Source organism: Aotus nancymaae, unplaced genomic scaffold (genome assembly GCF_030222135.1).
Source record: "Aotus nancymaae isolate 86718 unplaced genomic scaffold, 86718_ANA_hifiasm-v0.15.2.pri h1tg000016l, whole genome shotgun sequence".
Classification (NCBI taxonomy): Eukaryota; Metazoa; Chordata; class Mammalia; order Primates; family Aotidae; genus Aotus; species Aotus nancymaae.
The window spans coordinates 47,928,627-47,951,091 of record NW_026988428.1 but is presented as its reverse complement, the minus strand read 5'-3'; the positions used below and the strand labels follow the sequence as shown (position 1 = coordinate 47,951,091).

General features: G+C 40.6%; 2 protein-coding genes across 8 annotated transcripts in view; both read right to left on the bottom strand.

The window, feature by feature from the left end:
- The window catches only part of TBK1 (TANK binding kinase 1), a 54,447-nt gene extending 53,681 nt beyond the window's left edge, over positions 1-766 (bottom strand). For all 3 annotated transcript variants that reach the window (XR_010343006.1, XM_064377301.1, XM_064377302.1), the window contains exon 1: positions 699-766. The gene's annotated coding sequence lies outside the window, so the exon portion shown is untranslated. The remainder of the gene's footprint in view (positions 1-698) is intronic.
- A 4,050-nt stretch (positions 767-4,816) lies between these two features.
- XPOT (exportin for tRNA) overlaps positions 4,817-22,465 on the bottom strand; it is a 134,455-nt gene continuing 116,806 nt past the window's right edge. For all 5 annotated transcript variants that reach the window (XM_064377295.1, XM_064377299.1, XM_064377298.1 and 2 more), the window contains 8 exons: positions 22,034-22,319; positions 19,902-20,091; positions 18,741-18,857; positions 18,456-18,571; positions 17,695-17,742; positions 14,158-14,229; positions 7,978-8,034; positions 4,817-4,929 (listed from right to left, as the gene is read on the bottom strand). In XM_064377295.1, coding sequence (XP_064233365.1) covers positions 4,903-4,929; positions 7,978-8,034; positions 14,158-14,229; positions 17,695-17,742; positions 18,456-18,571; positions 18,741-18,857; positions 19,902-20,091; positions 22,034-22,319 — 913 coding nt within the window. In that variant the 3' untranslated portion in view covers positions 4,817-4,902. The remainder of the gene's footprint in view (positions 4,930-7,977; positions 8,035-14,157; positions 14,230-17,694; positions 17,743-18,455; positions 18,572-18,740; positions 18,858-19,901; positions 20,092-22,033; positions 22,320-22,465) is intronic.

Sequence of the window (22,465 nt, the reverse complement as noted above, 5' to 3'; positions counted from 1 at the left end):
CAATTGCCTGGGAGTTGTTTTGAGGCCACCTACTAAAAATACCTGGGATAGAGATTACAAATTAAACCCATAAGCCAGGTAGACGAGGAGCAATGAAACGTCTGGGAATTCGTATTTTATCGGCATATATTTAAAACATCTTATGCTTCTGGTTTCCGGTGTGAGTCAATCTCTGCTGAATGAACATAACTAAAACTCTAAGAAAACGTCTCTTTTTAATCCTCTGAAAAAATCAATCCATTTTAAAACTGCTAGTAGTGTCGACGCTCTGAAAGAGGGCAGAAAACAGCGAGTCTAACTCCAAAGGAAAAAGGTGTCCCTGCCTCCCCGGGCAGCCAGGGCCCAGGCCAGGTAACGGAGTTGTCCTCTTTGTGCCCAGCGCCGCCGGACGGGATGCAGGTCGAGGGCCGGCCGCGCGCCGAGGAGCGGGGATGCAGGGGACAGGGCCCGCGCGACCATTCCACCGCCTGCGGCCGCCCCTGACACACCCCCCCGAGGCAGTGTCCGCACAGTCGGGGTCCTGGACCGCTTGGCCTCGGGTCGCGCGGGGCTTCTCAGTGCGCCCGCCCCCGCCCCCGCTCTGACTCAGCATCCCAGCCTCCCACAGGGGGCGGGAGCTCTCCCCGCCCGGCGGCGCAGGCCCGACCGACCGCGCCTCGCGCCGCCTTGGTCCCTCCGCCCGCGGCCGTCTCACTTACCCAGCCAGGTCTCCGCCGCGCCACCCCCGGCGGGCTCCCGCGGCCTCCTCGAGCCCCAGGACACTTCCGGCTTCGCAAGCCCTGGCCGGGGGCCACGTGACCGACGGCCGGCGCGTGGGTGCGGGTGCGCGTGCGCACGCCTGTGGCCCGTCCGGTAGACACCACAGCAGCGGCGGCGATAGCTAAGTCGGCTTCCCGGGCCACGGTAATGAGCGGGTGCCTGGAGACACACCCGGTCCAATGTTCCCCTCGCCCCCGCTTACGCTGAGGGTGAAGCTGAGGCGCCCTGAGTAGTGAACACAATAATCGGGATTCCCGCAACTGCAAATCCCGCCCCTCCCCAAGCGCCGGCGGATAGTGGGGCGCGGACCGACGCTAAACTAGGGATTACATCCCAGGATTTACAGGTGTGCAGAACGTGGGACCAGTGAGGGGCAGACACAGGAGGCCGGCCCAGCCGGGAGGGGTGGATTCTACGTTTTAAGGGCCACTTTGGCTGCCGTGGAGCCAGACTGTCTTCTCACAGTAGTTCAAACTTACTTATTTTCCCATCACCCAGAAAGACGTTAAATTCTTAATGTAAATATGTTCATTTAATTCCCTCTCGGCATTTTGGAAAATTGCTGTATTGGAGTATCTAACTAAGCTTAAGAAATTAAGAACTAGGCCGGGCGCGGTGGCTCACGCCTGTAATCCCAGCACTTTGGGAGGCCGAGGCGGGCAGATCACCTGAAGTCGAGTCAAGACCAGCCTGACCAACATGGTGAAACCGTCTCTAAAAAAAAAAGAACTTAAGTGCTAAAATTAGGTCCTGCAATATTCGTGCACTCAAGATCTCAATCAGCTATTCACAATAAGGAATAGCTTTCTGAAGGGGCCCCTTCTGCCCACGGACGGCAAAACAGGCCTTTCTCAGCATAAGGAGGGGACCGCGGCTAATGTAAAGACCGCTGCTAATATAGAGCTAAATTTCTGAGTGGAAGGGAAGAGGAAGATGGGTGTTTTCCAGGGGAGTACTACAGCAAACACTACAGCAAAAATGAATGGGAAGTCATGCAGAGTGGCTAAGAGCAGAGGCTTTAGAATGGAATAGACCTAGGGCTGCAGTCCTGGCTGCCAATTACTGACTGTAAAGCAAGTTTCTTACCTCTCTAAGCCTCAGTTTTATCAAATGGAGACAACAAAAGTCCACTCTAATGAGTTCTTAGAAAGGAAGTTACTTTATTAGAATTTTAAACAATGTATAAGTAATGGAATCATTCTAACAACACATCTATTCACTGCTTACAATTCCAACCAATTTCAGTTCTCTGATATCTAATGACAAGAACGAAGACCTGTTAAAGTTCCTTCCACCAGTAAAACCCACAGCTCAAACGCCCTCACATGTTTACCACATTAAAAATACTACAGTGTTTTCTTAAAAGGTCAACCACCTGGGAACCAATTAACATTAGCATTAAGATTTAAATAAACTATTAGGCACAGGGCTAGATCAGGCATCATAAAACCCTGTGGTTCCCTAGTCATGTAACACAAATCCCCAAATATTTTAGCCTGTAACAGTTTGTCCTTCCTCTCTTGAGACAATTATTTGGGTACTTGCTTTTGGAAGTACGGTAATTCATGGTAGACGTTTCCTAACTGTGATGGTGTCCTAGGTAACTTCAGAGAATGAAGATATAAATTATTCATGATTATATAACAGGAAGAGTTTAATTTCTATTACTCAATTTCCATGGCCTGATTTTTCTTAGCTCTATAAACACATGTAAATCTTCTGCAGAGCTTTAAAGAGCTAGAGAAAACACCTCTCCATATATGGAACTGATAGGATAGTATAGGCCAGGCGCAGTGGCTTAAGCCTGTAATTCCAACAGGCCAGTGGGAGGATCGCTAGTGGCCAGGAGTTTGAGACCAGCCTGGGTAATATAGCGAATCCCTGTCTCTACCAAAAAAAAAAAAAAAAAAAAGCTGAGTGTGATGGTGCACACCTGTAATCCCAGCTAATCCGGAGGCTGAGGCAGGAGGATTGCTAGAGTGTGGGAGTTAGAAGTTACAGTGAGCTATGATGTCACCACTGTACTCCAGCTTGGGTGACAGAGTGAGACCCTGTCTCAAAAAAAATAAGTATAGTGATACACTATTAATTCCATATATGCTAATGTGACATAGCATCCATATTAGCTACTATCAAGTCTTCGTGTGCCAGCTACTATAAATCTTTTCATGTTTAATTCACTGAATTCATGATGAGTTATGAGGTAGCTACCACTATTTCCCCTATTTTACAAACAGGGAAACTGAGGCTGGGAGACATTATTTAACTTGCCCAAGGTTCTAAAACCAGTTACTGGCAGAACTGGTATTTGAACGTACTTAATCTATTTCTGGAACCCTGTGCTATATAAACTCTTACCCACTATGCTATGCTATTCATTAGTATCTGTTTAATAATTACTACTATTGCAGTAGCTGCAATTATCACTCCTATAGTACAGGGGGGAACCTATCAAAGAAACACTCAGCTTACACTTACCTATTTCTGAAAACATTTTAATTAAAGTATAATGTGCATTTCACTGATCTATTTTTATAAATGTCAATTTAGTTAAGTACTTCTGTTACATGATGTAAGAAAAATGTTTGAAATGTCTTCTGGGATTAATCCAGAACAAAATACATGTGCAAAATTTAGAATATAACTTTATGGAGTTTATAGGCCACTGAAGCCCATCCATGAAACCCTTAGGAGGCACAAATGGACAAAGGGCAAAACAAACCCTCCCTGAAAATCTTAATTGGGCTTTTAGAATTTAAACTTAAATATTTAAATGCCTATGTGAATTCTGCTGCTCAGTTTTGTCCCTTCTCTCTTCTTAATTTTCCAATGATACTACTGAAAAATAGTATTTTTTTTTTTTTGCTTTTTCAAGTAGCCATGAATTTACAAACAAAATAAACACAGTTTCTCTAGTAGCTATCATTTACAAACATAATAAACACATATGTATACTGTGTTCTAAGTAGATCCAATAAGAGTGAGAAAACAAATTGCGGTTTTAAAAAAAAATTTATTTATTTTCTCCTTCACCCCTCTCCAAATTGGGATTTTAAATTTTTTTTTTTGAGACAGAGTTACTCTGTTGCCCAGGCTGGAGTACAGTAGCACAATCTCAGCTCACTGCAACCTCCGCCTCCTAGGTTCAAGCGATTCTCCTGCCTCAGCCTCCTGAGTAGCTGGGATTACAAGTATGTGTACTACCACACCTGGCTTATTTTTGTATTTTTAGTAGAGATGGCATTTCACCATGTTGGCCAGGCTAGTCTCAAACTCCCGACCTCAAGTGATCCGCTTGTCTTGGCCTCCCAAAGTGCTGGGATTTCAGGTGTGAGCCACCGTGCCTAGCCTGGAATTTTAAGTTTTATCAACGGATTCACGTAGGCTTTTTTTCTAGTACATTTAAAAAAAGACTCTCATGTAACAACTAAATTGCATGTTACCTTTGAGGAGCAAGGTTTAATGAAATAAAGCATCCATACACTAATATTTGCAAACCTTAAAATGGGAAATTAGGGAGAGATTGATGAGAAAATAAAACTAAAATATTTATAATAATTCCAGAAAAGACTTGGTAGATTTCACTACGTAAAATTTATTTTATATATGTATATATATATATAAAAAGTATAACACTGGAGCCTAAAACCATTCTCTTTTGTAGAATACATATTGGCATTGAAACAGTTTAAAGAAATGAAATGGCTATCTACAAAAAGTTAGTTTTGATTGTTGTATTTCCCCCATACTTTATGTGTCTTCACACATAAAGAAAATTAAAATTTTCAAACATTTTATATTCAGCAATTTTTTTAAAAGTATACTTTTCCACTGCTATGGTCTTTATAAAGGACTTGACTTAAAATTTCAAAAAGAATTAAGGTTCTAGGATAACTCTGTGTCTTTTAAGATCATCTTTATACAGAACAATTTGAACCGGCATGCAGGCAACTTCTTTTGTTGTTACATACCTGTATTAGGAAAATTACACCCATTTTACAGAAAAATCCCAAAACATATAATGCAATAATAAGCTTGAAACAATGTTAAAAAGACCAGTGTGAATGGCACACAAAAACTGCTTCTTTATAAATTATTAACTGGAATTCCTGATCATGAAGTAGGCACAGGGAAATCCAGTCCTTAGGGCTTTGCTCTCTGGAAGAACACCTGTAAACAAAGTATTAATGCAATCAGTGCTTATGTCAGAAGGTATCACTTTCACCTGAAGAATGGTTCCAAGTTTCTGAATGCTAGCAGTGTTCTTTTGTAACAAACAATAGACATTTAGAACATTTTGCATGCCTCAGATATCCATATGTAATCTAAGGTAAGAAACTTCTGTTCTGGAGAATTTGGTTAAGTCTAGATATAACTTATGCTGACATCACCCAATTGGGGAAGTAGGGAAAATATGGTATTATCTGTATGCTATGGAAATCAAGGGGTCAGAAGAAAACATGCTCTTGACACCTTTTTACTGATACTATTTCAAAATTAACACTGGTAAATTAAATAATTGAGGAGGAAACAAGTCAAAGCTAAACATAGCAGTTCTAACCCTGTAAAGAATTTACTATTTATTTGATGATTCAAAAGTACTTCCAAGTCAAACTTTGAGACTACAAAAGAGTTGGCTAGAGGCTGTGCTAGGCATGGCCTAGTACTACACACTGCCATCCATAGCAGGTGAGGTTAGCACCAAACACAATTCAGTATGCTCAGTAAGGACAATGATATGGTTTGACTCTGTGTCCCAACTCAAATCTTATCTTGTAGCTCCCATAATTCCCACGTGTTGTGGGAAGGACCCAGTGAGAGATGATTGAATCATGGGGGTGGGTCCTTCCCATGCTGTTCTCCTGAGTAGTAAATGGGTCTCATGAGATCTGACGGTATTAAAAATGGGAGTCTCCCTGCATAAAAACTCTCTTTGCCTGCTACCATCCATGTAAGATGTGACTTGCTGCTCCCTGCCTTCCGCCACGATTGTGAGGCCTCCCCTGCCATGTGGAACTGTAAGTCCAATAAACCTCTTTATTTTGTAAATTGCCTAGTCTCAGGTATGTCTTTATCAGCAGCGTAAAAATGGACTAATACAGACAAGAACAGTATTGATGGTGCCCTAGCACCTAGGAGATTCATTTAACAGATAATCTACTGACTATGTGCAGCAAAAAGGATGATCACTATATAAGCAAAAGAAAGTAAGGAGGCCATGCTTAAGGCAAACCTAGAAAAATAGGTATAGTTCATACAGAAGTTGGGCTGCTAGTAAGGCAGGATTTTTGAAGAACTACAAGAACAGTAAAGACCATTTCTGCAAGAAAAAGCAGAAAGAGAGTCTCAGGTCAGAATATGGAAAAAAAAAAAAAATTAAGTGCTAAAATGAGAAACATTAATTTGTTTAGGAAGCTTATGAGGAAGGTAAATAAATATCAAAGGACTGTTTGAGTTTTCAAACTCATCAGCCTGGCTAGAACAAGTGAAGAGAGAACAGAGTTGGATAATATCAGCCTACACTAGAGCAGCAGCAGAGACAGGAGAGAGAGGAGGAGGAAAGAAGCCACAAGATCTGAGGATCAATCAGGTGTGAAGAGAGGAGTGAGCACAAAAGAATGAAGTTCATTTTTTTCCAGCTAGAATCATAATGCTAACACTGAGATAATGAGATCAGTAAGATAATGCCATCACTAAAGAGAAGTTGGGCTCAGAAGGAAGACTTTTTATAAATGCTATGAAGATGAATAACCGTATCTGGAGCACAAGCCTTCTACAGGGTACCTAGATCTACTGTTACAGACACCTCTAATAGATAGAGGATTGAGCCCTTTAATTCAGTTTGATTGATCAGTTATTTAACAGGGATTACTCCCATAGGCACCCGGCTTTTATGGGAGGACAGTGAAGGAGAGGGTTCCCAATGATTAAAAAAAATAATAATAATAAGCCCTCAATATTCTTCCACACAAACTCTCTGAGATGTTGAAGCTGACAAACTTTTGTCTACTACTACTTTGTAATAGACAGACTATAAGAAAAAACTGACAAGGGAAGATGTTAGAACCACAGTCAAAGGATGGCACACTAAAATTACTGCACAAAGCCCTTTGACTTATATATTCTACTGAATGCCTTGGCCAAAAGAACCAGGTGATACACTAAGTTACCTGCTGCCAAATTTAATATAGTGCTTTGTCTTCAAATTATTTAAGTGAAGATAATAAAAAATAAACAACTCGGGCTGGGCGCAGTGGCTCACGCCTATAATCCCAGCACTTTGGGAGGCCGAGGCGGGTGGATTATGAGGTCAAGAGATCGAGACCATCTTGGTCAATATGGTGAAACCCCGTCTCTACTAAAAAATACAAAAAATTAGCTGGGCATGGTGATGCATGCCTGTAATCCCAGCTACTCAGGAGGCTGAGGCAAGAGAATTGCCTGAACCCAGGAGGCGGAGATTGCAGTGAGCCAAGATCGTGCCATTGCACTCCAGCCTGGGTAAAAAGAGCGAAACTCCGTCTCAAAAAACAAACAAACAAACAAACAACTCATCTTGTCACAATGTAACTTTATTTCTAGATCATAAGCTCCTCATGGGGAGGGAAAATTACTCATAGTTCTGTTTGCAACCACTACTATAGTACTTGGTACCTAAAAAGCAGTCATGATGTATGAAATGAATGACTACCTAGGTAAGACCAAGACAGTTTTATCTCATGAACTTAATTATAACTATGAATACCAAATAAACATATGACACTTTTTGTTGATTTACAGAGTTAAAAAAAAAAGTCAGTGATTTCATAAATGTAAAAGGAGGCTTGATGGACCAAATCTGAGGAGTCTCCTTTTTGTCTGTTTTACAATTCGAATGTTTCAAAATAGGATAAAGGCAAATATCTGATACTTCTGTTTTTATATTTTTAGCTCCTTCTTTTCAACTTAATATGGATAACTGTTCTTGAACATTTCTTATTCTCCTAATCCCTGTAGTTTCTATTTAATTACATCATAAAAATATAAAAGGAAACTGGCATTTTCTTACCAATATATCAAAGGGTGTACATTCAGTGTGCTTACCTAACGTTTTATGATCTTTTGCAAGAGCTTAAAAAGGACTTCACATAAACATCTGTAATTGCAGATACTTATTCTCTCTTGGCTCTCAAACATTACCTAATTATATGAAGATATGTGAGTTTCACAAATACTTACCTTTAAGTAATTTTTAAAAACTTTAGCATCAGGCTGCTGAAGCGCTTGACAAAACTCCTGGGGGGCCAGAAAAACAGAGCAGAACAAGAACAAATGTATTTGTATTAAATCCATTGTAATTCATATCCACAGTTTAGTTTTTTTTTTTTTTAAAAGACAGAGTTTCGCTCTTGTTGCCCATGCTGGAGTGCAATGGCGCTATCTCAACTCACTGCAACATCTGCCTTCCTGGTTTCAAGTGATTCTCCTGCCTCAGCCTCCCAAGTAGCTGGAATTAAAGGCATGCACCATCACACCTGGCTAATTTTTTTTTTTTTTTGTATTTAGTAGAGACGGGGTTTCACCATGTTGGTCAGGCTGGTCTCAAACTCCTGACCTCAGGTGATCCGCCTGCCTCAGCCTCCCAAAGAGCTGAGATTATAGGTGTGCACCACCGTGTCCAGCCCACAGTTTGTTTGTTTGTTTTAAAGAGATGGTCTTACTCTGTCATCTAGGCTGGAGTACAGTGGTATGATCATAGCTCACGGTAGCCTCCAAATCCTAGGCTCAAGGCACACTCCCACCTCAGCCTCCCAAGAAGCTAGAATTACAGCCATAAGTCACTGTGCCTGGCTCCTTTTTTAAAAAAAAGTTGTAGCTAAAAATACTTGAAACTTACCATCTTAACCACTTTTACATGTACAGTACAGTAGTATTAACTACATGCACACTGTTGTTCAACAGGTTTCTAGAATGTCTGCATCTTGCAAAACAAGCTTGCTTTCTGCCCCTTAACTGAAGAACGCTCCATTTTCCCCTACTGTAGCCCCTGGGAACCACCATTCTACCTTCTGCTTTGGCAAGTCTCAAACAAATAGAATCATAAAGCATTGTCTTTTAATAACTGCCTTATTTCATTTAGCATAATGTCCTCTAGGTTCAACCACATTATAGCATATGACAGGATTATTTTATAAATAAGGCTTAGTATTCTATTGTATGTATATACCATATCTTATTTGTCATTTATCTGTCAAAGGAACTTAAGGTTGCTTCAAATTCATAGTATTCTTATTATAACTTATCAAGATCAACTCAACAGTACCTCACCACAAGAGGTTTATAGCATTTTCAAATGCTATAAACATTAATACTTGTCAAACAGGCTGCTTTCACTTTTGAGAACAGAGCACTCTTAGACAAGGTGGACTCATGCCTGAGAAGAGTGAGTGGGACAAAAACTACATTGCTATGGCTGCTCACATCTAGTAAGAGGGATAACCAAGCAGAGCTAGACCAAAAGAGAATTTTAAGAGAAAATTCCACAAAAAGTGTTGTCGGACATAAGGCATATGAAAAAGGGAAAACTGAGGTTGCTTATCTTTCACAATAGAATTGCTAAATAGAAAAATAATTTTGCCTCATTTAGCAATCAGGAAGAAAATTAGCTGTAAAGGGAATGGTCTAGTTCTACTTTTTTTTTGAGACGGAGTTTCGCTCTTGTTACCCAGGCAGGAGTGCAATGGCGCAATCTCGGCTCACCGCAACCTTCGCCTCCTGGGTTCAGGCAATTCTCCTGCCTCAGCCTCCTGAGTAGCTGGGATTACAGGCACGCGCCACTGTGCCCAGCTAATTTTTTGTATTTTTAGTAGAGAAGGAGTTTCACTGTGTTGACCAGGATGGTCTCGATCTCTTGACCTCGTGATCCACCCACCTCTGCCTCCCAAAGTGCTGGGATTACAGGCGTGAGCCACCGCGCCCAGCCTAGTTCTACTTTTGATGAGCACTAAGATCATGAGAATAATTAGTAATTTATTATTTTCATTAAAATATTAGTTTATGCCAGGCACAGTGGCTCACGCCTGTAATCCCAGCACTTTGGGAGGCTGAGGTGGGCAGATTACAAGGTCAGGAGTTCGAGACCAGCCTGGCCAACATAGTGAAACAAAAATTAGCCTGGCACGGTAGTTTGCATCTGTAGTCCCAGCTACTTGGGAGGCTGAGGTGGGAGAATTGCTTAAACCCAGGAGGCAGAGGTTGCAGTGAGCCAAGATTATACTACTGCACACCAGCCTGGTTGACAGAGTGAAGACCCTGTCTCAAAACAAAAACAAAAACAAGAAACACCATTGAAAGATAGCTGTGTTCACGGACTGAAGACTTAACACTGTTAAAATGTCCTCACTACCGAAAGCAATCTGCCAAGAAGTGATGTCTGCTGCTCTCTTGCCTCTCTTTGGTGTTTGGCTGCCACACCTGTGAAGGGGCCCTTCCCCGTTTGCAGTACCCAGACCACGGTGATGTAGTAGTGTTCAGGGACATGGTGAAGGTCATAACAGTGAATTATAACACATATGGGTTTCTGGGCGAAGGTGCCAGGAAATTTGCATTTTCCAACATACCTCAGATCCAATTAAAAAAAACCCTTGGATGCAGATCATGATGTTTAAGAACACAATATCATCACCTTTCCTACAATTCTATTTATATTATAAAGAGCAGGTCCTGGTGGATACAGAGATCAAGGTGAGTAAGGAGATGATGGAACACACCAAAAAAATCATTGGGAAGAATGACATCATGCTCAAGACCAAAAGGAGCAGGAGAAAAAGCAGCTCTCTCACCCAGTTCATTTGGCTTTCAAAGTATTTTTTCTGGGACTCTGCTGGTAAAGTGAAAGGGCAGGTGTCCTACCTGGGCCTAGTGGCATTACCCAAGGAGAAGACAGGGAAGTAGACAGCAACACTGAAAGCCAGTGCCCAGGACTAAGGTCCAAGGCCACCGTGGGCTACAGTAATTGATATGGGGTTACCCAGGCTACAGAAAAGCCCCTAGTTCTGGCCAGGCACACAGACTCACGCCCGTAATCCCAGCACTTTGGGAGGCTGAGGTAGGTGGATCACTTGAGGTCAGGAGTTCGGGACCAGCCTGGCCAACATGGTGAAACCCATCTCTACTAAAAATACAAAAATTAGGCAGGCAGTGGGCGCCTGTAATCCCAGCTACTTGGGAGGCTGAGGTGGGAGAATTGCTTGAACCTGGGAGGTGGGCATTGCAGTGAACTGAGATCGTGTCATTGTACTCCGGAAATGTCTTTGGAATAAAAGGCTCCCCCTTTTACACATGTATGTAAAATGACACAGGGGAAATAGTATATAAAGCTAAGCTGCTAAACCAATATTCCTGTTCCATCAGGTCAAAAAAATGCTTCTTGATGGCCAGGCAAGGTGGCTCACACCTGTAATCCCGGCACTTTAGGAGGCCAAGGTGGGTTGGGAGGATCATCTAAGGTCAGGAGTTCGAGACCAGCCTGGCAAAACCCCGCCTCTACTTAAAAAAAAAATTAGCTAGGCATGGTTGTGCGTGCCTGTAATCCCAGCTACTAGGGAAGCTGAACCACAAGAATCGCTTGAACCTGGGAGGCATAGGTTGCATGCAGTGAGCCAAGATCATGCCACTGCACTCTAGCCCAGGCAATGAAGCAAGACTCCATCTCAAAAAAATAAAAATAAATTTAAAAAATTTTTTAAAGCTTCTTAATCATTCCAGAAACAAAAAACAAAGCAATGTACAGATTCAAGGCAATCCGTATAAAAGTTCCAAGAGCATATTTTATAGTAATAGAAAAACAACAATAGAATTTACATGGAATCACAAAAGGCCTGGAACAGCCAAAAACAATCTGGAGAAAGAGCAAAGCTGGATATACCACACTTCCTGATTTCAAAATATAAAATTACAGTATGAAAACAGTATGGTACTAGCAAAGGACAGACATATATCCTGGCTACTTGGGAGGCAGAGGCAGAAGGATTCCTAGAGTCCAGGAGTTTGTGGTTGCAGTGAGCTATCATGGTGCCACCATGCTCTAGTCCAAACAACAGTGAGACCCTGTCTATTTTAAGACAGACATATACACCAATGGAACAAAATAGAATCTGAAAATCAACTCCTGCATACAGTCAACTGATCTTCAACAAAGGTACTAAGAATACACAAAGGGGAAACAATAATCTCTTCAACAAATGGTGCTGGTGAAGCTGGATTATCTATATGCAAAAGAAAATGAAACCTTATCTTACACCATACACAAATATCAACTCAAAATGTTTTAAACATTTTATATGTAAGTCCCCAAATTGCAAAACTAGAAGAAAACAGGAAAAGCTTTATGACACTGGTCTTGGAAATGATTTCATTGATATCATGAAAAGCTACATTAGTGGAGCTACATCGAACTAAGAAGCTACTGCACCATAAAGTAAGCAATCAACAGAGCAAAAAGGCAACCTCTGGAATAGCTAAAGAATGGGAGAAAATATCACGCCTGTAATCCCAGCACTTTGGGAGGCCGAGGCGGGTGGATCACGAGGTCAAGAGATCGAGACCATCCTGGTCAACAAGATGAAACCCCGTCTCTACTAAAAATACAAAAAATTAGCTGGGCATGGTGGCGCGTGCCTGTAATCCCAGCTACTCAGGAGGCTGAGGCAGGAGAATTGCCTGAACCCAGGAGGCGGAGGTTGCGGTGAGCCGAGATCGCGCCATTGCACTCCAGCCTGGGTAACAAGAGCGAAACTCCGTCTCAAAAAAAAAAAAAAAAAAAGAATGGGAGAAAATAACTGCAAACCATTTATCTGATGAGGGGTTAATTTCTAGTATATTAAAAACTCCTTTAATTCAATAGCAAAAAACCTAATAACTTGACTAGAAAATGGGCTCAAGACTTGAATAGACTTCTTCAAATACGAATAGCCAACAGGTATATGAAAAGATTATGAAAAGATGCTCAAACATCACTAATCATCAGGGAAATGTAAATCAAAACCACAATGAGATATCACCTCACACCTCTTAGAATGGCTATTAAAAAAAAAAAAAAGTGTCGATGAGGATGTGGAAAAATTGGAACCCTGCTACACAACTGATGGAAAAGCAAAATGGTATACAGCCACTACAGAAAACAGTAAGAAGTTTCTTCAAAAAATTAAAAATAGAACTACCATGTGATCCAGCAAACCCACTTGTTGGTATTTATCTAAAAGAATTAGAATCAGCATCTCAAAGACATATAAGCACTCCCATGTTCATTGTAGCACTTACTCAAATAGCCAAGATGTGAAAATATCCCAAATGAATCTACCAGTGGATTAACGAACAAAGAAAATGTGATATATACATACAATGGCATATTATTCAGCCTTAAAAAATTGGGAAATCCTGCCATATGTAACAACATGGATGACCCTAAAGGACATTGTGTGAAATAGCCAACCACGAAAAGAGAAATAACTGTATGATTCCACTTATATGAGGTATCCAAAGTAGTCAAATTCACAGAATCAGAGTAAAATGGTGGTTTCCAGGAAATGGGTGCTGGGGGAAATGGGAATTGCTAATCAACAGGTATAAAGTCTCAGTTATACAAGGTGAATATGTTCTAGAGATCTACCTATGTTTTATAGGTACAACACTGTCCCTATAATTAACAATACTGTGTTGTGCACTTAAAAATAGTTAAGATGGTATATATCTCATGTAAGTGTTCTTATAACAAAATAAACAAAACAAAAACTATTGATGAAGAAACAAATTTTGAAATATACATAAGAGATTATAATTCTAGTTTTAGATACTTCATTAACTCCATGTACTACTGGATAAGAAATCTGAAAAATTATATGCCAAGAAACAGTATTATACAAATGACTTCTTAAAAGTATAAGGTAACTTTCTAGACACTTTCCTTAAAATAGTTTCAGATTTACAGATGAAGCACTGATAAGCTTGGCATATATACAATGAACTACCTGGCACAAAGCTTCAGAACTCTGCTGTAGTCCCCTTTGGCAGTCTGGAAAAGCCTATTAGACTCCTTTTAGGATATTTCTTTAAAAAAATGTGTAAAACATACTACATGGGATTACAACAGAAGCCAATTATACTGAATAATGGTTATCAGACTATTTAAAGCATGGTAGAACAGTAAGGACTTATGAACTTGTTCAGTAACAAGGTGTAGTGACATTACTTAGTAACTCATAATTTCAAAATGGTGATAAGCATAAACAGTATTTTGAGATACTGGTAACAACTTATGTAATATGAAAGTATTTGTCATTTCTACTGGTGACAGTGTCACAGGCAATGCTGCTACTACTGTGATCTCTCGTCTATACAACGGTAGGAAACAGCTCTTACCTGGATTATTTCTGGAGCTACTTGCAAGGAGGGCAGGTATTCTTGTTGAAGATACTGAACACATTCTGGGCCCTGAAGATTAAAAGATACTTAGAACTATTTTCTTGCTTGTCATTAATAAGCTTAAAAAGAATTGGAAAACTACATGTACCCTTTAAAAGTAACATAGTTTATGCTTAATAACACAAACTCGAGAACCAGACTGCCTTGGTTTGAAGTCTGGCTCTGGCAACTTTCTAGTAACTTGGACAAGTTACTTAACCTCTCTGAGTATCAGCTTTTCCATCTGAAAAATAAGGTTATTGGCCGGGCACAGTGGCTCATGCCTGCAATCCCAGCACTTTGGGAGGCCAAAGCGGGTGGATCACTTTAGGTCAGGAGTTCAAGACCAGCATGGCCAACATGGTGAAACACCATCTCTACTAAAAATACAAAAAAATTAACCGGGTATCGTGGTGCATGCCTGTAATCCCAGCTACTCAGGAGGCTGAGGCAGGAGAACTGCTTGAACCCAGGAGGCGCAGGCTGCAGAGAGCTGAGATTGCACCACTGTACTCCAGCCTGGGTGACAGAGTGAGAGACTCCAGCTCAAAAAAAAAAAAAAAAAAAAAATCATTCCATCTCTCCTCAATGTACTCTTCCTTGCACTGACACCTGGATTTCCTGTTTATATCAGTGCTCCTGAATCAAAGGATTTGTTTCCTCCTCCACCTTGGATCTAGGTCATAGTTTAATGACCCATCAGAGGAAACCTGTCTTTAATTGAGAAGCAGAAACCCTGCACTGTTTCCCAGATCCCGCCTACTTTCCTTCTCATCTTTTTCTTGTGTCTACCCTGTCTATGCTTGCTTCCTATGCATTGTTCATCACCTTGTAACCTCACTGTTATCACTCTAAAAGAGTGTAGTTTTGTTTTGAATCAGGAAAAGTAAACTTGTACCTCAAGTCAGTCAAAAGAATGAGAAAATAGAACAATGAAGCAAAACTTTTTTTTTTTTTGGTTTTTGAAACAAAACACTTTAAAATATAGTATTGTCTGACTCAATTCTGTGTGTTTAAATTAACACTTCTATGGGTACAACAAATACTGCTCAACTAGAAATACCATCCTTACTATTTCTTTTCATCCTTCATCCACATCCACCTTGACTGTCTAGCATCCAAACAATGCCATCCAATCTCCTGAGACTCTCTTCCCTTATCTTTGGTAATACTCCTACCTCTGGTTCTGCTTTTTTGTTTTGTTTTTTTGAGACAGAGTCTCACTCTGTTGCCCGAGCTTGAGTACAGTGGCCCAATCACAGCTCACTGCAACCTCACCTCCTGGGTTCAAGCAATTCTTGTGCCTCAGCCTGCCAAATAGCTGGGATTACAGGTGTGCATCACCACTCCCGGCTATCTGGTTCTCTTTCTACCTTTCTGTTGACTCTCGCTTGAGCCAAGTTTCTTTCTGTTCTGGTCTTAGAAAGTCTTAGTCATTCCTATGGCTTTACAGACTGACTTACACTGAGGACTCCAAAATCAGTATTTAGTTCTAACTGCTTCAGACCCATTGTTCGGAACATTTTCCCTCTTAAATTACAAACCCACTGCCTACTGACTTCCCAACTTTACACATGTAACACAAGACTTTTAACGTAGTCTCATCTTATTTTTAGCTATCACTTCTGCCTCTATTCTTTAGCTAAACAGGATTAACTCTATAACGGCCCACCAAATCCACTATGTGACATCTGTTCTTTGTACACCAACTTAACTTTGCCCAGAATGCCAGCTTCCTGTTAGTCCCATCAATCTACATTTATCTTAAGGGCCATCAAAAATATCACTTCTTTCCTATAGCTTGCTTAGACTGCCCCCTCAGGCAAGATTGCCTGTTCAGCTTTAGTTCCACAGTATTTTATATGCCTCCACTAAAGTACTTAACCCACTGGAGTTTTTTACGTGTTGGTCTCCCTTGATTCTGAGATCCCTAATATCAGGGGACGCTTTGTGCATCTTTATGCAGTTACTCTGCCATCCCTAAACACACACCTACCCTACCCTAGCACATAGCAAGTGTAGAATAAATGCTGCTAAATTGAAAACACTTCCAGTCTCTATCAGAATCAAAAAATCAAGTTCAAATGAGTGCACAGCCTGAATGGAGAACACTGAGTAAAAGTTCATGTTCTTTTTAGGAGCTGAGCGGAACTACTGCTGTTTAGCTGGCTGTAGCTATGTGGCAATACCAGTCCTGTGCTGGCATTTTATGGCTTTGAGAGAAGTTGGAGGCAGGAATTTTCAGTTAAAAAAAAGTATCTGAGAGTTTAAAATGCTGGCAACCAATTCCAGTTATTTACAAATACCCAGAATCAGCTGAGCATGGTGTAATACCAGCACTTTGGGAAGCCAAGGCAGGAGGATCATTTGAGCCCAGGAGTTCAAGACCAGCCTAGGCACAATGGTGAGAACCCATCTCTACAAAACCACAAAATTAGTCGGGTGTGGTGACGAGTGCCTGTAGTCTCAGCTGTTCAGGAGGCTGAGGTGGAAAGAGCCAGGAGGCTGAGGTGGGAAGAGCCAGGAGGCTGAGGTGGGAAGAGCCAGGAGGTTGAGATTGCAGTGAGCCGAGATCATGCCACTGCACTCCAGCCTGGGCAACAAAGGGAGACCCTGTCACAAAAAATAAAGTAAAATACATATTTAAAAAATAACCAAGGCTGAACACAGCGGATCACGCCTGTAATTCCAGCATTTTGGAAGGCCAACGCAGGTGGATGACTTGAGGTCAGGAGTTCAAGACAGCCTGGCCAACATCGTGAAACCCCATCCCTACAAAAAATATAAAAATTAGCCAACCTGAGTGACAGAGTGAGAATATGTCTCAAAAAATAAAAATAAAAAATAGGCTGGGAGCAGTGGCTCACGCCTGTAATCCCAGCACTTTGGGATGCTGAGGCAGGTGAATCACTTGAGGTCAAGAGTTCGAGACCAGCCTGGCCAACATGGTGAAACCCCGTCCCAACTAAAAATATAAAATTTAGCTGGGCATGATGGCAGGCGCCTGTAATCCCAGCTACTCGGGAGGATGAAGCAGGAGAACTGCTTGAACCTGAGAGGCAGAGGTTGCAGTGAGTCAAGACTGTGCCACTGCATTCTAGCCTGGGCAACAAGAGCGAAACTCAGTCTCAAAAAAATAAACAAAAATAAAAATAAATTAAAAATCTAGTATTGAGGAAGCCTACAAGATCATGAAAACTGAATCTTTAAATTCTGGCTAAGATTTTTCACATCCTTAGTCAACCCAAAACATGTTACCCAAAACATGAAAGACACTAAAAGGATACTGCTACTTTCATTCATCCTCTTCCCCACATCCAAAAAAGTCAAAACAATAGTTAAGTTTTACACAGTGTATTGATAACGAAGCGCAATTTAAAAAAAAAAAAAAATTTTTTTTTAAAAGGAATTTTACACAAGATACATCTTTCAAGAACCAAGATAATAATACCACATGCGAGATGACAATGAAGGGGCATGGACTACAAGGCTTACCCGTTTGAGATGAATTGTTTTCAGTGTCACTGCACACTCAGATAAAGCCTGTGAAAAACAAGTTTAAGAATTTTCATGTACTCAATTCTTGTTTAGTGATCCAGCTCTTTACTACCCTGGCCACTGCCAGGGAAATTCAAATAAATGAGAAATATTTAACTCCAGAAAAGGGATAGAAGAAAGAAAGATAACAGGCAGGTGGACTAAGTGGGTTGAATTTAAAAAAAGAAAAAAAAAAAACAGAAAAATACAAACTGTTGTTTTAATGTAGTCAATTACAATTATGAAATCTAGCTTTTACTAGGTTGTGGGAAAGTGAGAAAGCAGAAACTGACATTAAGTATTGTGAAAATGAGAACTGGGGAAACTATCATACAAGGAGGATCAAGTTGCCATTCTGTGCTCTTAATGATTATAGAAAACCACTAAGTGCAAGTTTTAGAATTAAAGTAGTAGTAGGAAACTAATACTCCAGCTTGAAAGAATGTTTGTGTCATATGCCCTTTTATGGTCCTAGAAAAAGTCACATGTTGAAGCAGCTGATAATTTGTAAAATTCAGCTGCAGCATTGGGATTGAGTAAGAATCCATAGAAAATCCAGAAGGTGTCAATTTTTAAAAAAATGAACCTGATCTGAAATCACTAAAAAAAAAAAAAAAAAAAAAAATCGATGAAACATAATATAATCAACCTGGCATTAAAGAAGAAATTGGGAATATATGAGATCTACACAAGGTAAACAAAGATTCCTAGGTGCTTACCAATACTGTTTGTGCATCTGCCAGGTCAAAGGTTTGTTTTAAAGGTGCTAGGAAACATGCGGGGACAATGTGCTTATAAACAAAATCAGCAAATCCCACTGGTCCATCTTTACCTCCTGTCAAGAGAATTCAAATTTTCATCTTATATATAAAAGTAAGTCAATTAATTCATTACCAGGGAAAACCAACTCCCAGTTTCTCTGTTAGGGCTAGGGTTCCATTTCATCTCTAAAAGTTTTATGAAAGAGTGTGGGAAATGAAGGTTAAAAAATAAAATTATCTTACCCCAGAGCTCTACCAACTTTGAGAGGATGATAAAACATGTTTTCTGTGCAATTGGATCTGGATATTCAACTGCTCCTTGGATAACAGTAACAAGCACTCTTTCTACATTCTCTGCACCTGAGGAGAAAAACCTTACTTTAATTTCCAAAAATAACTAGGAAAGCAACCTTAAGTTCTTTTTCATACACATTAACAAATAAAAAAGTCATTTACAGGTGGGACAGGAAGAATCAAGAGGGAAAAAAGCATTTACAGAGTTGCAAAATTCCTTAATTTTTATTAACTGGGCACCTATGTATTAAACACTGAAAACTAGGCCGGGCATGGTGGCTCATGCCTGTAATCCAAGCACTTTGGAGGCCAAGGCAGGCAGATCACCTGAGGTCAGGAGTTCAAGACCAGCCTGACCAACATGGTGAAACCCCGTCTTTGTTAAATAAATTTAAATAAATAAACACACACACTGAAAACTCAGCTGGGCACGGTGGCTCCCACCTGTAATTCCAGCATTTTGCAAGGCCAAGGTGGGCAGTTCACTTTAGCCCAGGAGTTTGACATCAGCCTGGGCAATATGGTGAGATCCAGTCTCTACAAAAAATAAAATTAGCCCAGCATTGTGCCAAGCGCCAGTGGTCCTGGCTACTCAGGAGTCAGAGATGGGAGGATAGGCCAGGAGGTCAAGGTTGCAGTGAGTCATGATCACACTATTGCACTCCAGCCTCGGCAACAGAGACCCTATCTCACAAATAAAATAAAATGCTGAAAAATCAGATTGCCCCTGATATCTTGTTCCCTAAATTTCCTATACAGAATTCTGTACACTAATCTATACAGTTCCATTTATTTTATATTTCAAAATGGCTAATTTGCCATAAAGAATCAATTGTCAGGTCAATTCTGGCAAACAGCCATGGTATTTATATTGCTAAAGAACCAAATTTAAAAATGCTGCATAAAGAGAAAAACAGAATACAAATTAATTTTAAGGTGCTTTACATAAAAGTGAATAATTCCCAGCCTGAAAACAATGAACTGCCTTTCCATGGGCTGACAAACTTGAAAAATTCTGTATTTACTTACTTCAGTTTGCTCTTGCTCATATAGATGTACAACAATGACACAGACTTAAGCAGAAAAATTAGATACAGCATGCGTCCCCACCTTGATTTGCTATAACTTCGCTCATCCCACTGCCAGTGACTGTTTGCAGGAAAGCAAAGTAACTCCTCCGCAACATCTGCTTCTCTAAAGCAGCAGACTGGTCATTTTCTTCCGCTGGCCGGAGCAGAACTTCAAAAATTGCATGTAGCAGGGGCATGAACATCTGTTGTAAAAATGGGGACACCTGTATCTGAAGAGAAACAACATTACTTCAGAAATTAGTAACAATATTAATATGCAACTTACAAAAAACTATTTTACATAAAGCCTTTCTTTTCTATTTAGGATGTATATGTACATAATTCAGTTAGCAAATATCAATTTTAAGATAAAATCTACATAACATAAACATCACTAGGCTGGATGCAGTGGCTCACACCTGTAATCCCAGCACTCTGGGAGGCTGAGGTGGGTGGATCACCTGAGGTCATTTGAGGCCAGCCTGGCCAACATGGTGAAACCCCATCTCTACTAAAAATACAAAAATAAGCCAGGCGTGGTGGCGCATGCCTGTAGTCCCAGTCCTAGCTACTCAGGAGGCTATGGCAGGAGAATCGCTTGAACCCAGGAAGTGGAGGTTGTAGTGAGCCGAGATCACATCACTGCCCTGTAGCCTGGGAGACAGAGAAAAACTCCATTTCAAGGGGGAAAAATAAAAAATAAAAAATATTACTAACAGCCTCAAGATCATTAAATTTAAACTCTTTCCTACAGCTTAAGATTTAGGTTAAAATAATAGGTAGTCGGACATATTTCACAATAAAATATTGCCATGGAATATTTTCAAATTTAAATTCTCAAAAAATGAATTGTTTTGCTTAATCAATTTATTTGATTAAACTCTTAGGGTTTTTTTTTTTGAACAAAGGTAAAAAACATCGTTTAATAGCACCTTCTCAATACTTGCTTACAAAGTAACTGTTGGGTTTTATATACTCTTGGGCAAATCCCTTAACTTCTCTCCGTGCCTCAGTTTTCCTCAACTATAACATATAATGCCTATCTTCTAGGGTAGGTATGAAGATCAAATGAGTAAATGTACAAAAAATGCTTAAAACAGATTTTGAACATAGAAAATACTATGTAAATGGCCAGGTGCGGTGGCTGACGCTGTAATCCTAGCACTTACGGAGGCAGAGGCGGGAGGATCACTTGAGGTCAGAGGTTTGAAAACCAGCCCGGCCAACATGGGGAAACCCCGTGTCTAATAAAAATACAAAAAATTAGCCTGGTGTGCTGGTGTGGTGCACGCACCTATAGTCCTAGCTACTCAGGAGGCTGAGGCACAAGAATCGCTTGAACCTGGGAGGTGGAGGCTGCAGTGAGTCATGACTGTGCCACTGCACTCCAACCTGTGTGACAGAGCGAGACTGTCTCCATAAAAAAAAAAGAAAAAAGGAAGTACTATGTAAGCATTAACTACTTTTATTAGACAGCTTAAAAGTCCTTCAGAAAACTGACTTTAATACATTGAATTACTTTTAAACTCCTAAAGACTGTCTCAACCACGGGTACCCAAACTATGGTGCTTCTTATTTCTTTAGACATTTATTACTCAATGCTGTTTTTATATGCTCTTCCAGAACAGCAGGCTAGTTGTTTTCTTCTGCTACACAGAGCAGACAGGGTCTGTTTATATTCAAACATCTATTAAGCATGACCTATGTATCAGGGAGTGTACACAGTGTGCCAGACACCATGGATAATAAAAATACATATGATCCACGAAGCTCTCAAGTAATTCATTATTTAAAAAAAAAAAAGGCCAGGCACGGTGGCTCACGCCTATAATCCCAGCACTTTGGGAGGCTGAGACCACCCTGGCTAACATGGTGAAACCCTGTCTCTACTAGAAATACAAAAATTAGCTGGGTATGGTGGCGCATGCCTGTAGTCTCAACTTCTCGGGAGGCTGAGGCGGGAGAATCGCTTGAACCTGGGAGGTAGAGGTTGCAGTGAGCCAAGATCGTGCCACTGCATTCCAGGCTCGGCGACAGAGTGAGACTTTGTCTCAAAAAAAAAAAAAGAAAGAAAGAAAGAAACTCAAGGGCAAAATCCAAAACATGTCTGAAGATAAACACAGTTGATCTTTAAGTCAAGAGATTTTTCAGTGCTCTGAAGGTTTGCAGTACCTTGAATTTGGCCGTAATCTGGTTGATAAGAGGAATGAACTCCTGGAGGTCTTTTGCTTCACAATCTTTGAGCATATGCTCTGAAGCAGATGGGATGAACGGAAGAACTTCTTCCTCCAGGCAAATAATCATTCGATGAAGGAAAGTACGGACTCCACTTCTGAGAATATCCTTTTGTAAGGGACAACTGAGGGCTGGCAAGAATGTCTGTAAACAGTCCAGATAAACTTCGGAACAGCCACATTGTTTCACAGTCTGCTTGTTGCTGAAAGCTTTACTGGTTCGACTATATAAGCAAAAATCAGGCAATCAGATGTAACTTTATTCTTTAAAAGTGCTATGGGGTATTCAAAAGCAATGCACAACAAATTACAAAATTAACAAAACTAACCAGACCTTTTTTTTCCCAAAGCACAATTACTTCCATCTTTA